Below are 16,642 nucleotides of genomic sequence, written 5' to 3' on the forward strand. Positions count from 1 at the left end.
CGGGAACTCCTGTTTAGCTTTAAATCGAGACTTGGATTTAATGTCTCCCTGCTGCTCTACACCTGTGCTGTTTAATACCGCGGACACCTGCTGCGCAGGGCCGCTTTTCAAGTTCAGGAAGTTAAAGATTTGTTTCTGGGCAACCCTGGGCCTGTGTTCGTTGCTGCAGTGCCCGGCATGGCGGCAGACTCCTCCTGGTGGCATCTCTGCCTGCCTTTGCCTCGGTTTAGGAGAATGTTTTTAAACCACTATTGCAAATTTTAAAATGTTTTCTCTTATTATTTCTTCCTTCTCGATGACTAATCTAGAGTTGTAATTGAATACTCTCGTAGTTAATTTGAAATGTGCCCTTACCATTTATTTAAAAGCTCCATTTTTCTTTTCATGTCATTCCCAGGGTGCAGACATATGTCGGCTTTGGCGTATCCATCAAGCTTTGTATTGTTTTGATTATGATTTGGAGGAAAGTAGAGAAATTAAAGACATGCTGCTTGAGTGCTTTATAAACATTAATTATATCAAGAAAGAAGAGGTAAATGCTTTTTCTTATTTGGTGTGTGTGTAAATTTCTTTCTTTCTCTTTCTTTCCTTTCTTTTTCTTTTCTTTCTTTCTTTCTTTCTTTCTTTCTTTCTTTCTTTCTTTCTTTCTTTCTTCCTTCCTTCCTTCCTTCCTTCCTTCCTTCCTTCCTTCCTTCCCTCCTTCCTTCTCTTTCTTGCCTTCTTTCTTTCCTTCCTTCTTTCTCTTTTTTCTTTCTTTCTTTCCTTCTTTCCTTTTCTTTCTCTCTCCTTCTCTTTCTTTCTTTCATTTCTGGCCACACCTCTGCACCCCTGGCACATGGAAGTCCCCAGGCCAGGGATCGAATCCAAACTGCAGTCACAATTTGCACCACAGCCTGTGGTGCGCCGTAGCAGGAACTCCCATGAACTGCTTTTTAATGGACGTTTTTCCTAAGTTCGAGTGTTTGCTGATGGCATTGTGCGCAATGTTTTAATGAAAGAGTGTAGCTATCAAGAGCTATTAGATTTATTGCGGTTCATTTTTTTTTTTTTTTTTTGGCTTTTTTAGGGCTGCACCCATAGCAATGGAAGTTCCCAAGCTAGGGGTCGAATCAGAGTTGTAGTTGCCGGCCTACACCACAGTCATGGCAACGCGGGATCCTTAACCCACTGAGCGAGGCCAGATATCAAACCCGTGTCCTCATGGATACTAGTCAGGTTCATTAGCTCTGAGCCATAATGGGAACTCCCTGTTGCAGTTCATTTTGACTGCATGGCAGCATTAAGCAAACCTTTTACAAGTCATTGTGTGTTTCTCATTAAACCAGACGGTGGCAGGTGGCTGTGTGACTCCTGGGGGAGCCATGATTACATTTCACATTAAGAGTGATTAAAAGTAAGGTTGAGAAAGCACTTCCGCATGGATCAGATCGGACCCTTTGCCCCAACTCCAGTTCAACTGGCATGTAACTCAAAACTGACATCACACAGCACTCTTGGTTGCCTTTTTCTCTCGATCCAGTAAATCCAAAGAGAGACACTGTCCACTTGTGGTCACTCTTACGTGGCTGCCGAGCACATGAAATGTGGCCAGTTCCGTTGTGGCCTTGAGTGTAAAATACACACGACTTTAAAACTTCATATGGAAAAAGAATGCTACATAGTTTTTACATCTTTATTAACATTTAAGTGATAATATTTTGGATATAGCAGATTACATAAATATGTTATAAAATTAATATTTTTTACTTGAATGAATGTGGCTACTGGAGAATTAAAAATTAGAGTGGTTTGCCTGGTTCTTTTTTTTTTTTTTTTTTTTGTCTTTTTGCCATTTCTTTGGGCCGCTCCCGCGGCATATGGAGGTTCCCAGGCTAGGGGTCGAATAGGAGCTGTAGTCACCAGCCTACGCCAGAGCCACAGCAACGCGGGATCCGAGATGAGTCTGCAACCTACACCACAGCTCATGGCAACGCCGGATCGTTAACCCACTGAGCAAGGCCAGGGACCGAACCCGCAACCTCATGGTCCCTAGTCGGATTCGTTAACCACTGCGCCACGACGGGAACTCCTGCCTGGTTCTCTTGGACATGCTGCTCTGTTGTCTTAGGAGTTTTCTGTAGTCAATTTAGATGGATTATATTTCCATGCTGGAGATGCAGTGAGCATTGTTTTTGTTTTGTTTTGTTTTGTTTTTTGTCTTTTTGCCATTTCTTGGGCCACTCCTGCGGCATATGGAGGTTCCCAGGCTAGGGGCTGAATCGGAGATGCAGCTGCAGGCCTACGCCAGAGCCACACCAACTCGGGATCCGAGCCTTGTCTGCACCACAGCTGACGGCTACACCAGATGCTTAACCCCCTGAGCGGGGCCAGGGATCGAACCTGCAACCTCATGGTTCCCAGTCGGATTCGTGAACCACTGCGCCACGACGGGAACTCCTGAGCATTGTTTTTATTATAGAATCCAGTCTTGCGTCTGGTTGCTTGGGGCCTAGCAGACATGATTGGAGGCAGAAGGCCGTCGTCACCCCTCCCTGAAGGAGGTGGGGAAAGACCTCGCAGAGGAAGAGGGACCCTGAAAGAAGAATGTGCTCAGGGGTGGGGGGGAGGGAAGCATTGACCCCACTCTGCCCACTTCCCAGCACCGTCTCTGCCAGCAAGGAGAGGGCCATATCTGATTACTGGCCCCTCTGGCCAGGACCTGCAGCTCTCAGGGGTCCGAAGTGCTGTGTTCGATCCCTGTTTGTCCACGTATCCAGGTGCCTTTCAACCTGAGTGTCTCTTTTCAGAAAACAGGAACCACAGTTGCCCCTCCCAGGATGCCTGTGAGGGGCACTCAGGGCGTAGAACCTTTAGCGCCTGCTGGGCAGGAAGTGCTCTGCTTTGGCTGGTGTTGCTCTTTGGCTGGTGCTGCTCTTGCTCTTTGTGGGAAAGACCCTGGACGCGTGGCCTCTGCCCTAAGCATCCCGAGATTGGTGTGAAGTTTGGGGGAGCAGAGAAGTTAAGAGTGGATTCTGACAAATATGCTTTATTTGTATTGACTTATGTATAGCAGTTGAATTAGGCTTGTTTGACTTAGGCATATATGTGCAAGTATAGATAGATATACGTGTGTGTTCAAACTCTTTTTAAAATTGATGTGCTGGAGTTCCCGTCGTGGCTCAGTGGTTAACGAATCCGACTAGGAACGATGAGGTTGTGGGTTCAATCCCTGGCCTTGCTCAGAGGGTTAAGGATCCAGCATTGCTGTGAGCTGTGGTGTAGGTCGCAGATGCGGCTCGGATCCCGCGTTGATGTGGCTGTGGTGCAGGCCCGTGGCTACAACTCCGATTCAACCCCTAGCCTGGGAACCTCCATATGCTGCAGGAGCGGCCCTAGTAAAATTCAGAGAAAAAGAGAAAAAGAAAATTGATGTGATCTTTTGAATTTAAGGTAACTAAACTTAGTTTCCCCATCAGTCATTACCTTGGTAAGTCAGTGTCTAGTTCTTCTGGGTAAATGATAAATCTCTCCTATATGCTATTCACAAGTTACTTCCAGTAAATGCTTTTTAAAAAAAACTTGCCTGTTGCAAGCATGGTTACCCTGCGCTTTGTATCAAAGCATGTACGTTTCTGTAGGGTTCCAGACGCCACAGTGTGTGGGTAAGCGGTGAGAGGAGGTGCGCCGTCCTGGGACAGTTCTGGGCACATGTATTTTATGCACCTGCAAGACTGAATGTGATGCTTTTGCTTTTCAGATTCGTATACGTAGTCTCATTCTCTGCATATCAATTAAAGAATACTATGCGACGTGTGTGACCTTTATAACGTATGTCACATATGGGCACTGTATGTATTTGAAAATCTCTCTTGGCAAATACTTAGCCTCTCTCTCTTTTTTTTTAATTTATTTTTTGGCCACAGTACACATGCAGCAGCTTGATGTGCGAATCTCACTTCTCAGACCAGGGATCGAACCCAGGCCACAGCAGGGATGGTGCTGAATCCTAACCCTTAGACCGCCAGGGAACTGCTCCAAACTTAGCCGCTTAGCTGCACAAATCCTCAGGTTGTCTTTTGTGAAAGAGGAAGTGATTGATGTTCAGCTCCGTTCCCCCCTCCAAAATGCCAGATTTCAAGCACCCTTTGATTTTATTTGATGTAGACTGCATGACAGAGCCGGAGGGGAGCGCCTGTGGGTCATTTAACTTGCCTGCCTGCAGCGTGGTGGGTGTCGGGGCTGCCCTGTGGGGGTGCAGGGAGGCAGCTCACTGGTGTCTGCTGTTACACCCTCGAAGGGGAGCCTCCCCCACCCCCCCACCCCATGCTGCCCAGTTCCGTCCCTCCAAGGTTCCCGCCACCGGCCCCACATAGGACCGCCCCCCTGAAGGGTGTAGCCAGGGATGCTTCCCTGTTGAGAAGAGCAGACTCCAGTGTTATTACACTTTTTTTTTTTTTTTAAACAAGTGGCCGCGCTTGCGGCCCAAGGAAGTTGCCAAGCCAGCGGTCGAGCCGCAGCCACTGTAGGAGCAACGCCGTGTAGTTACGTTATGAGCCACAAGGGAAGTCATACACTTCCAAACAGTTGTTTATTTTTAGTTACTGGGAACTTCTTATTGGGTTGTAAGTTTCACATTCTATCCTGTGTTTTTTTTTTCATAGGGGAGAAGATTTCTTAGTTCTCTCTTCAATTGGAATATAAATTTTATTAAAATGATCCATGGGACCATTAAAAACCAATTACAGGGATTACAAAAGTAAGTATTAGAGGTAATTAAAACTTTGTACTTAGTATGATTTTGAAAGTTTCTATTTAACCTGACTTTTAAATCATATTAATGTATTAGAAGCTTTAGAAATTATCTCTTAAGTCATTCTTTTTTATGTACTATTGTATCACTGGGTATTTTTTTTCCTTGCTATTGGAGACATTTTTCTTTTCAGTTGTGACAATGAAATTAAGATTTTACTTTGTGAAAGAAAAAAAAAATGGAGTTCTTGTTGTGGTCAGTGGTTTAAGAACCCAACTAGTATCCATGAGGATGCAGGTTCGACCCCTGGCCTTGCTCAGTGGGTTAAGGATCACGTTGCCATGAGCTGTGGTGTAGGTCACGGATGCAGCTTGGATCTGACATTGCTGTGACTGTGGTGTAGGCAGGCAGCTGCAGTTTGGATTCGACCCCTAGCCTGGGAACTTGCATATGCTGGGGGTGCCACCCTAAAAAGACAGAAAAAAAAAAAAAGAAAAGATTTAACTTTGTGGTAGTTCTTTAAATAGTCAGATCTCAGGTAAACAGTTAAATCTCAGCCTCCCTCCCAGAAAAGCCCACGTCACTAGCACTTCTGATATCTTTGGATATCGTCCCGTGGCCTGAGCTGTGTGGTTGCTGGAAGAGTCCTTTGGGGAGGGTCTAGGAAGCACGCTCGCTGTGCTCCCAGCCTCTGGGGCCTGGAAGCTGCTGGAGCTGTTCGCCGGGTTCAGGGCCAAATACTTAATCTGCTCTGGGGCTCAGGAAGTCTGCATTTTTTTATTTAATTTTAATTTTAATTTTTATTTTTTTTAAGGCTGCACCTGTGACATATGGAGGTTCCCAGGCTAGGGGTCTCATTGGAGCTGTAGCCGCCAGCCACAGCCACAGCCACGGCAACGCCAGATCCGAGCCGCATCTGCGACCTACACCACATCTCACGGCAACGCCGGATCCTTAACCCACTGAGCAAGGCCAGGGATGGAACCCACAGCTTCATGGTTCCTAGTCGGATTCATTCACCACTGAGCCATGACAGGAACTCTGAAGTCTGCATTTTTAAACCAAATCCTCAAATTCTTAAGGGGGCCCTGGTCGCTGAATTTCCCGTCGGGCTGCTGTGTGACTCTAGTGTTGGGATTTGATTCTGGATCTCTGACTGTTTACCAGAGGCCTTCTTCTGTGCCCTCATTTGTAGAATATTTCAGTTGAACAGGTTTCCTGATGATGATACTGAGTCACCACTGGTATTTCAGGGATCGCTCTACCTGACGAAGTTAGTCCCGAAAGTATAAAATGACTCCAAGTCAAAAAATGTATTTCTGTTTTAACATTTCTTACGTAAGAATTTGGTTCTGGGCTTACCCCTCAGTTTCTCAAGAAATAGTAAAGTTTTGGGGAAGCCATGACTGAGAAGGAAGAAAGAGTTGGATATTTAAGTTCTCTTTCTCCAAACTTTTTATGATTCTTTAGGGTTCCCGCTGTGGCATAATGGGTTAATGATCTGGCTTGTCTCTGTGGAGGCGTCAGTTTGATCCCCAGCCCGGTGCAGTGGGTTAAGGATCCGTCATTGCTGCAGCTGTGGCATAGGTCACAGCTCCAGCTTGGATTTGGTTCCTGGCCGGGGAACTTCCATATACTGTGGGTGTGGCCAGGAAAAAAAATGTATATAATTCTTTGAACTTGCATTTACATTTTTTAATTTTTTTTTTTTTAAACTAGATCTTTGATGGTACACATCGCAGAAATTTATTTCAGAGCTTGGAAAAAGGCTTCAGGGAAAATATTGGAGGTATTTCCTTCTTGTTTTATGAAATATTAACGCATTTTTATTGTGTTACAGTTACGAAGGAAGTAGCCATAGTAGGGCCATTTGACACCTGTGCTAGTACTTGTCCGTCACGCCAGAGCTCACGATGAGCGTCCATGTGACAGAGGCGCGGTGACCTCCACTCTCACTGCGGTCACGTTCCTGCGTGAACCCAGCCTCGAGAGGCCCCTGACTCACTGCAATGTGCAGTTTGAGTAGAATCTAGACTTTTGCCCCAGTCGTTTTGGCAGCTCTAGACCTGTAATGTCTGGCCACGTGTGGCTGCTAGGCATCTGAGCCGTGGCCAGTCCAAAGTGAAATAAATGGGCTATAAATGTAAGCAACTCATCAGATTTGGAAGACAGTGTGGAAAAAGAAGAATGCGAACTGTCTCATGGATGTTTGAAAAGAATATCGATTGCCTGTTGAAATGATAGTGTGTTGGACATATCAGGCTAAACCAAATACACGATTAAAATAAGTTTGCCTTTTTCTTTTTTTCTGTTTTTAATGTGGCCATGAGAAAGTTTACAGTTGTATTTGTGGTTGGTGTTCTGTTTGCTGCATGATGTCCCTCTGGAGACTCAGGCCACCTCGTCCGTGAAATCATTTGAGAATTTAAAGACGTTTGAGGGTGGCTGAGCTTCACTGACTCTTAACACCTACGTTCTGGCCGTGTAATTCACAGTCAGTTGACTATTCACAGCCTCTTGGAAACAAACCCAAAGAAAGTGTCTTTGTCTGATGTCCCTTATGTTTCTCCTCATACTAAGTTCTTAGATGTGTCTTTTCCTTCTAAGAGTGAAATCTTCACCCGAGTCAGAAAAGAGCCCTTAGTCCTGGGGAGGCGAGCCCTGCCGGGTGGGTGGGGGGAAGCAGAGGGGCGGTTAGCCTGCCCCACGTTTGGGATTTACTGCTGTCTGCCCTGCTCTCCTGCTCAGCTTAAGCTTGGGTTCGGTTTGCGGGGGGTGGGGGTGGGGGTTAACCACTGATGTTAGTGTCTATTCAACAAAAGCTTGTCACTTCTGTTCCCCTGCTGACAACTTCTAGAGTAGTTTTATAGTGTATAATTTGGTGGAGAAAAAGGAAATGGCAGAACCGGGGCATTGTTATACATTTTTTGCAATCTTTGTTACTGCATGCACTTGTTCTCCAATAGTGCTTTAAAAAGTAGGCGCTGGTAGAGCTCCCTGGTGGCTCAGCTGGTTAAGGACCTGGCATTACCTCTGCTGGGGCCAGAGTCACTGCTCTGGTGCTCCCACAGTTTCACTACCTTCTCTCTCATGTGCCTTCAAGTTTTTAAAGCAATTCCAGTTGTGACTTTTCATTTCTTTCTTTTTTTTTTTTTTTTTTTTTTTTTTTGTCTTTTGTCTTTTTAGGGCCGTTCCCATGGCATATGGAGGTTCCCAGGCCAGAGCTCCAATCGGAGCTGTAGCCCCCGGCCTACACCAGAGCCACAGCAATGCAGGATCCGAGCCACATCTGCGACCTACACCACAGCTCACAGCAACGTAGGATCCTTAACCCAGTGAGCGAGGCCAGGGATCGAACCCACAACCTTGTGGTTCCTAGTCCGATACGTTTCTGCTGCGCCATGACGGGAACTCTGACTTTTCATTTCTGTATACTTCCGTATGCATCTCTAGGAAGTATGGTTATGCAGGGCCATCATCATACTTACCAAAGTTAACAGGAATTCCTGAGTATTTAAAAAAATAACTAGGTCCTATTTAAATTTCTCTGCCGTGTTGCAAAAATGTCTTTTTATAGTTTTTTTTGGAATCAGGATCCAACAAGACCGCCGGTGGCGATTTGCTTGTTATGTCATTTTTAAGGTTCTTAGAGCATTCTTCCCTCTTTAAGAAAACTCTCTGCCACTGATGGGTTGGCAAACCTGGGTCAGTTGCAAGGTGTCCATGTTCTTTTAGTTAGCTCTCCGGGGTCAGCTCTTGCCGCCCAGACACTGGACTCTGGTGCTGTGTATGTCCTGGCATCACGTGTCAGGCAGCGTGGTTCCCACCGGAACAGCTTCAGGCGAAGGAAATGTTTTCCACGTTAATGGAGAAGCACTAAATACTAGTAGCAAGTTTTCTTTCTATCCTTCTCTGAAGCCATGGAATCCCGGGTCTGGGGGCAGAGCACAGCTAACAGACCAGACCTTGAGGGTCCCGGCTGGACCCAGGGGCTGCTCACACTCCACCTTGGCCCTGCCTCTCTGGGGCAGCCCTGGAGGGGCTGCCTTTTGGTCAGTTTGGAACTGCGGCCCCCGCCTTGTTTGCTGTCAGTTCTGTCCCCCGAGATTTTCACCACGACTCAGAGAGGGTGCCGCCAGCCCCCACACGGTCTCCGAGCCCTGTCTGGCTTACACTTGACTCCAGTGGCGGGGGAGAGCTTGCCCTGCCGTTTGGCACAGATGCCCTATTTCCTGAAATAAAGGTTCTCCTCGGTCTGTGACGATGGAAGGAATTCTAAGAGGCGTAGACTTAGAGTAGGACAGCTGATGGGAGGACCCAGGCTTTTCCCCTCACGAGATAGAGAGTGAACAGGTCGGACTGTCCTTTGCACTCCAACTCCTGCCCTTCCTGTCCTGCCGTCTGTGGGAACGCGCACACCCCAAGTTCTTGCCTTGGGCTGTCACTCCAGGCCATCGAAAACAGCTGCATCCAGGACTTCATGTACCACGGGGTCCATCTTCACCGGAGGTCTCCAGTGCACGCCAGGGTGCGCGAGGTGAGCCAGACACTCTCAGCACTTTTGAAAGTCATGTCTCATCTTTTGGTTTTTAGATCACTGTTTTTGTGAAATTTTGCTAAGCTTTCGCAGGCCTCCGTTAAAGGGCTTTCTCAGACCCTGGGGGTTGGGATCTGGGAGTTTTACCCTGCAACCCAAGTGTCGATTGGAAAAGCAGACGGCTACTGTTAGGATATCACAACTTTATCCAAGCAACCTTAATTAAATCTTTGACATGAAAATGTCCAGAATCATCACTTCCTAACTGCCACTATCACGTTTTTCAAAAAAAGAGGTTGAGATTCTTTTTTTATTATTATTACTTTTTAAATTATTATTATTATTTTTTTTGGTCTTTTTTTGTATTTCCAGGGCTGCACCTGCGGCATATGGAGGTTCCCAGGCTAGGGGTCTCATTGGAGCTGTAGCCGCCGGCCTACGCCAGAGCCACAGCAACGCAGGATCCGAGCCGTGTCTGCGACCACCACCACAGGTCACGGCAACACCGGATCCTTAACCCACTGAGCAAGGCCAGGGACCGAACCCGCAACCTCGTGGTTCCTAGTCGGATTCGTTAACCACTGCACCACGATGGGAACTCCGAGATTCTTTTTATTATCTATTCTCATACATTACATTTCCGTTTTGGTATTCTGCACACCAAATTGAATAAATGTTTTGGTGGTTTCTCTTGATGTCATTTTATTTTTAAAAACAGTTTCAGAAATGGGATATGGATTTTATCCTCATGTTTTACGTGGTCTGACTAAACAGAGAGAGGTCTGCTATCAGCGTCATTAATACCCGGGTAGGAATTTGAAACTCCGAGTGATCCTGCAGCAGGGACTGGACGGTCTGCTGTGTTGCGCTGGTCCGTGTCCTCATCCCCGGGTGATGCCTCCTTGGCTTTCTGTCAGTTTTGGCCATGGTGTGTCAAAAAGTTAAGGGGCTGAAGACTGCCTCTGTGCTTTTTGGTAGAGTGAAATTATTATTTGTAGGATGTAAATATACTAATTATGTAAGCTTGAGTAGATAAAAAACATTTCTTTTATGTCTTTGATGATGTGCTCTACATTATCCAAAGAGAAAGGAAACAGAGATCAGTATATCCCAGCGCCCCCCGCCCCCCAACAGAGTCCCAAGGGGTCCATTAAGATGCAGGTCCGTCTGGGCCCCTCACTGCACACGTGCTAGTTGGTGTGTCAGATTCTGTTCAGTCGTGTGGAGTGACGTCATGTGAAACTGTACAAAGTTGTGACATGGTCACTTCACTCTTGGTAACAGGTAATAAAAGGCTTTTTTCATATCTGATTTTCTGTCGTGGTAGTGTGAGTAATTAAGATGTTAGAAGTATAGGTATCCTCGTTGGTTCAATTTTATGGAGAAATGCAAGAAAGAATTGAAAGGCAGAATATTACATTATACTTTCAAACAAAATGTATTCCTGGACCCCAAGTAATTACGTTATAGCTTCTTCCTCAAATCCTTTTTTTTTTTGATAAATAGCAAATTTACACGGTAAGTTGTTTTTTTGGATATGTTGGAAGACGTTTCAGGAAATACCTTAGAAGTCATTAGAAAGTTAAAAAAAATCCCTATATTATTGATGAAAATCTTCTAAAATTAGGAGTTCCTGTTGTGGCTCAGTGGGTTAAGAACCCAACATAGTGTCCCTGAGGGTGCGCATTCAGTTCCCGGCCTCGCTCAGTGGGTTGAGGATCTGGCGTTGGGGCAGGCTGCAGGGTAGGTCACAGATGCTGTTCTGACTCCAGCATGGCTGTGGCTGTGGTGTAGGCCAGCGGCTGCAGCTCTGATTTGACCCCTAGCCTGGGAACTTCCATATGCTGCAGGTACAGCCTTAAAAACAAACAAAACCTTCTAAAATTAGGTTGTAGTAATGGTTGCATGACTCTGAATATACTAAAATTCACTGAATTAAACACTTTGAAAGAGTGACTTAAGGTATGTGAATTGTATCTCAATAAAATTGATTAAAAAGCTTTCTTTTTTTTTTTTTTTTTTTTTTTTTGCTATTTCTTGGGCTGCTCCCGTGAGGTTCCCAGGCTAGGGGTCCAATCGCAGCTGCAGCCGCCGGCCTACGCCAGAGCCACAGCAACGCGGGATCCGAGCCGCGTCTGCGACCTACACCACAGCTCACGGCCACACCGGATTGTTAACCCACTGAGCAAGGGCAGGGACCGAACCTGCAACCTCATGGTTCCTCGTCGGATTCGTTGACCACTGCGCCACGACGGGAACTCCTCTTTTTTTCTTTTTTTATTACTCTTTTTAGTGCTACGCCTGTTCCCAGGTAGGGGTTGAATCAGAGCTGTAGCTGCTGACCTAGACCACAGCCACAGCTACACGGGATCTGAGCCACATCTGCGACCTACACCACAGCTCACGGCAACACCAGATCCTTAATCTACTGATCGAGGCCAGGAATTGAACCTGCGTCCTCATGGATCCTAGTCAGGTTTGTTCCTGCTGAGCCACAGTGGGAACTCCTAAAACGCTTTCTATGAAACAGGTACAATACCATTGACACCAAAGCAACATAGCACACACGCAAACCTAATAGTCTGAATCTCCTAAATGAAAAATTAGCCATCGGAAAAAAACAGTCCCCAAACAGTAGTTCTTTCCCCTCACCCCTTTTCTGGCTGCCCTGCTGAGTAGCAATTCCCAGGCCAGGGATCAGATCCAAGCTGCGTTTGCAACCTACACCACAGCTGCATCGACGCCGGATCCTTAGCCCTCTGTGCCAGGCCGGGAATCAAACCTGCATCCCAGGTCTCCTGAGACACCCCCGATCCCATTGTGCCACAGTGGGAACTTCCAGACTGTAATTCTTTTGTGGCAAAGGTAATTCAAGTTCACTCAAAGTGTAGTCTATTGTTTTGTAGCCTGTTTAATTTTTTTTAATTTTTCCTTTTTTCACTAGTATAATTTTAGTCCCAACAGCTGTGAATTGAAGAAGACAGGCAACATTCATTGTTGTTGGGGACAGGAGTCTGAATAGGTCGGGAAGATTCTGGCTGGTTGAAAAGGGGATAGAAAAGAATGGGGAGTTCCCGCTGTGACGCAGTGGGTTAGTGATCCAGCTGGTCTTCTGTGGTGTTGGTGGTTTGGTCCCTGGCCTGGTGCGTGGGTTAAGGATCCAGTATTGCCGTCACTGGGACACAGGTCTCGGCTCGACTCCAGCTCAGGTTTGATTCCTGGCCTGGGACCTTCCCTATGCCAAGGGTGTGGCTGAAAAAGGAGAAAAAAAAAAAAAAAAATGAAGGGATGGAAGCTAAAAGAGCAATGTTCTGATTACCCACGAGTTTGGGGCAGGACTTGAAGTGTGATCAGGTTTCTACTGGAAGGGTCACTAGGCAGTGACACCCATTTTAGGTATATTTGCCCTGCGGAATATGTGGGGGCTGGGTACCAAATCCACAGATGCTCCCGTGCCTTATACATCTTCCTGTGCACTTTAAATCGCGTCTAGATTACTCATAATACAGAGTGAATGTTGTGCAAACAGTTGTAAATACCATGCAAATGTTATGTAAATAGTTGCCAGCAAGCAGCAAATTCAAGTTTTGCTTTGGAATTTTCTGGAATTGTTATTTCTCCAAGTATTTTTTATCCTTGCTTGTTTGAATCCACAGATGCAGAACCTGTGGCTGTGGAGGGCTGACTGTATTTGCCGTTTTTGATGCCCAATATAGGTTCTTAGAACAAATGTGATTGTAGCCAGTGCATCTTAGAACCACCATGGGCTAAACCACTTAGGCTGGCTCTTAGCCATTTTACCCTGAAGGTCAGGGGTGAAAGTGACTTTTCATGAGATTTGATGGCTCTTGGTAGAAGAGTAGAGGCCGGATCCCAACCCTCTGATGGCCCATGGCCAGCGGTCTTTGTTTCCGTCAGAGATTCCTTTATTTAGTGCCGGCGTGGGTCTCTCATGGTTCCCGGGAGGATCGCTGGGGTTTGTGAGTGCACGCGCAGCCCAGGCTCCCTGCTCTTGCCTCAAAGTAGGATCGTAATTAATGCCTTTTTGGAAACACCACTGTTACCGTTCTTTTCTTCTTTTCTCGGCTCTTAGATACTGAGCTATTTTCATAACCAGAAGAAAGTTCGGCAGGGAGTGGAAGAGATGCTTTACAGACTGTATAAGCCCATCCTCTGGAGAGGATTAAAGGTACACCTCTTAGTCTTTCTGTGTTTAGAATGCTAATTATGCTTTTGAGTTTAACATTCTCTAATCAGAATTGCAGTAAGAGACGAAAAATAAGACTCGAGGCTAGGAGTGTTGCGAGGTTTGGGAGGAATAGTTGATTCTTTCATTAAGAGCTTTTTTTTTTTTTTTTTTTTTTTGTCTTTTTAGGGCTGCACCCGCGGCATATGGAGGTTCCCAGGCTAGGGGTCGAATCGGAGCTGTAGCCACTGGCTTCCGCCACAGCCACAGCCACAGCCACAGCCACAGCAACGTGGGATCCAAGTCGAGTCTGTGACCCACACCACAGCTCGCAGCAACGCCAGATCCTTAACCCACTGAACGAGGCCAGGGATTGAACCCGCGTCCTCACGGATGCTAGTCAGATTCATTTCTGCTGAGCCACGACGGGAACTCCAAGAGTATTTCTTAAACTGAGACTCTGAACAGGTTTAGTGCCAACTACACAGTCGAAAGGAAGGTGGTCGTTCTCAGGAAACGGGCAGAGGTGAGGGGTCTGCAGAGCTGGGCTGAACGTCCTGCTGGTGACTGGGGGACAAGGTGACGGCTGTCTAACACAGGTGACCCCGGTGTTGGAAGTGGACATGATGGTCCCTGTTTCTTCGTGACACGAGGTGGGCTTGGGAGCCAGGAACATCTTCCAGAATCTGTCAGCGTGGAGCTGGGTGTTCGGCTTCACTTAAGCAAAGGCTTGTAAGTTTGCTTAGTTTAGATGTTAGGGTTGTGCTGCATTTGTCAGTGAGTCTGCCCTGAGCCGAGGGAGGCATTGCCTTAGGGATTCTACACTGAACCTTTGGATGCCAGCTCTTTGGATTTCCAAACTCTTCTCTCACTCCTCCAGGCCAGAAACTCGGAAGTCCGGTCCAATGCTGCCTTGTTGTTCGTGGAAGCGTTTCCTATTCGGGATCCAAACTTCAACGCCGTCGAGATGGATAGCGAGATCCAGAAACAGTTTGAAGAACTCTATGTATGTATTTCATGGGGCCAAGCTCCTCACGCTCTTGGCTCTGTCTTGGCCTGGTGGGCATCCTGGCCCAGCCTCCTGTAACCGCCCTGGGCAGCGCAGAGGGCAGGCGTTCCAGATCTTGACGTCCTCTGAGGATGTCCGCTCTCTCCCCAGTCGGTACCTTCTCTGACAGCGTCCTCTTGCTCTCAGTCTCCTTTGGGACAACTAGGTGTTTGTCACTGTGTGTGGTTTTAAGCAGCTCATATGTATTCCTGTGCCCCTAGCATCTGAGAGGCAGTGTGGTTATACCCAAAAACCCCAATAATCTAAAATCTCCTAAATAAAAAATTAACCATCAGAAAAAAATGGTCCCAAACAGGAGTCCCTCCGCCCCATGGAGCCTGGATTGGGTGGATGAGGAGGCTGGATTGGGTCCTCGAGGAGGCTGGCGTGGATGCTTCTCTGGTTGTGCAGGGCTGAGTCTTTAGTAGCCTCTTCCTCCCCTGGCGCGTTGGTCATGGTTTGGCGTCAGCGGACGGGGCAGCAGACGGGACCCCCCCTGGGGTTCTGCGTGAGGAACAAGGGGCCGGGGTCTTTCCTGCTGTGTGGCAGCCTCTCCTCTCCTTGTGGAGGATTTGGGGTTACTGTGCGAACCTCCCCGAATATTATTTACTCCAGCTCCACCACCCGTGTCCGTGGGGTCCTGGCCCTGGGTCCCGGCTGGTCAGCTCTGTGTGTGCGCAGCAGCGTCCAGGCCGCAGCCTCCTGCTCTGCGGTCCATGAAGCGGCCCCTCGCCCACCCTCTTTCCTGGGGGACCCTCTGTGTTGCTGGCATCGCTCTGCTCTCTCTCTCTCCTGTGTCATTTTGGTTGGACCTCAGGAAGAGGGGAAGGAAGTGCTTACACACCCCAAATCAGCCTCTTTTTTTGGTCTAATTATGGAGTAGGATTTTTTTTTTTTAAACCTTGGCTTCGAGGGTTTCACACACGGCACATGCCCCCTGTGCTCCTGCACAGGCCCGGGGACACGCGGGCCCGCTCGGTTGCCTCTCCCCTGTTTGGAAGCCGATCTGAGCACTGTAGCATCTCAGCTCTAAACACCTGGGCAAGTGTCCCCGTAAGACAGGGGCTCTTTTAAAAGCATAATGCTACCATTGGTTGTCACCACTGAAATAAGACACATCATGGTTCCTCGATGTCATCCACTATCCAGTCATGTTCTTCAGTGACATTTCAGTGACTTTTTTTTCCAGGTGTGTTTGCGTCTGTGTCCAGATGGGATCCGTGTTGTGATTGGCTGGTGCATGTTTTAATCTCTTGGACAACCGGTTCCCTCCCCGGCGGTCTCTCCCTCTCTCTTCTGTTGTTTTTCCTTTTTTCGTTTGCTTTGGGTCGTGGTTGAGGAAGCCACCTTGTCCTCCCTTGCCACAGTCTGAGGTTTACAGACCCTTTCCCTGCTTGACGCTGATTTGTTGCTCTGCGCGTGAGTTTCCTGTGGGGTGGTTAAATATAGAGCTGAACTGAGGCACGGTTTTGTGGCGTTGTTTCCTGTGTTCGGTTCTTCGCGGCTGTGGTGGGCTTCTGCGGGGGATGCGGAACCTCTTGTCTCTTCTTGGGTTGTTAGCAACCACTGATGCCTTTGCCTGGATTAATTCGCGACACGTAGGATTGCTCTATTCTGGGTTTCCTGGGTCCCAGCATTTTGGAAACTCGTGAGAGGGGTCTGCCTAGGCTCTGTCCGAGGGAAGGGCGTCTCCCTGTGTGTCCCTCAGCACGGCAGGCTGGTGTTTGGGGCCCCGCTGTCAGCAGAGTCCTACAGCGGGTTTGGCGGACAGGCACCACGTGTGTCCGGGGTGGGGGGCATCCTAAAGCACTCGACTCCGCAGATGACGAATAACCGGAGGTCCCCGAGTCTCGGGGTGACCATGCTTCGAAACGTCTGTTAGGCGTTGGCTGCCCACGTGTAAAACAACTACTGATAACAAGTCGGAGTTCCCACTGGGGTGCAGTGGGGTAAGAATCCAGCGGCCGTGGCTCAGGTTCCATCCCCAGCCTGGCGCAGTGGGCTAGAGGATCTGGCGTTGCTGCATCTGTGGCAAAGGTTGCAGCTGCAGCTTGAATAAAATCCCTGGCTTGGAACTTTGGTGTGTGCTTCCATCCCCACTTCCGCATGTACCTCCATATGCTGTGAGTACAGAAAAATAAG

General features: G+C 47.6%; 1 protein-coding gene across 30 annotated transcripts in view; it reads left to right on the forward strand.

The window, feature by feature from the left end:
• Window positions 1-16,642, forward strand: part of NCAPG2 (non-SMC condensin II complex subunit G2) — a 60,565-nt gene that overhangs the window by 11,125 nt on the left and 32,798 nt on the right. For 17 of the 30 annotated variants that reach the window (XR_014833388.1, XR_014833385.1, XR_014833398.1 and 14 more), the window contains exons 6-11: window positions 398-532; window positions 4,641-4,735; window positions 6,449-6,518; window positions 9,180-9,266; window positions 13,360-13,455; window positions 14,333-14,458. Coding sequence is in view for 7 of the 30 variants with exons in the window: in XM_085005022.1 (XP_084861148.1) it covers window positions 398-532; window positions 4,641-4,735; window positions 6,449-6,518; window positions 9,180-9,266; window positions 13,360-13,455; window positions 14,333-14,458 (609 nt within the window). In the remaining 23 variants the exon portion in view is untranslated. Of the gene's footprint in view, window positions 1-397; window positions 1,140-4,496; window positions 4,736-6,448; window positions 6,519-9,179; window positions 9,267-13,359; window positions 13,456-14,332; window positions 16,624-16,642 lie in introns of all 30 variants that reach the window. The other 13 variants (XR_014833386.1, XR_002340269.2, XR_014833392.1 and 10 more) reach the window with 4 other exon arrangements.

This window comes from Sus scrofa, chromosome 18, assembly GCF_054392235.1.
Source record: "Sus scrofa isolate SSC_HxYL_T2T_F1_AM1 chromosome 18, Sscrofa_HxYL_maternal_Yorkshire_Landrace_v2.0, whole genome shotgun sequence".
Taxonomy (NCBI): domain Eukaryota; kingdom Metazoa; phylum Chordata; class Mammalia; order Artiodactyla; family Suidae; genus Sus; species Sus scrofa.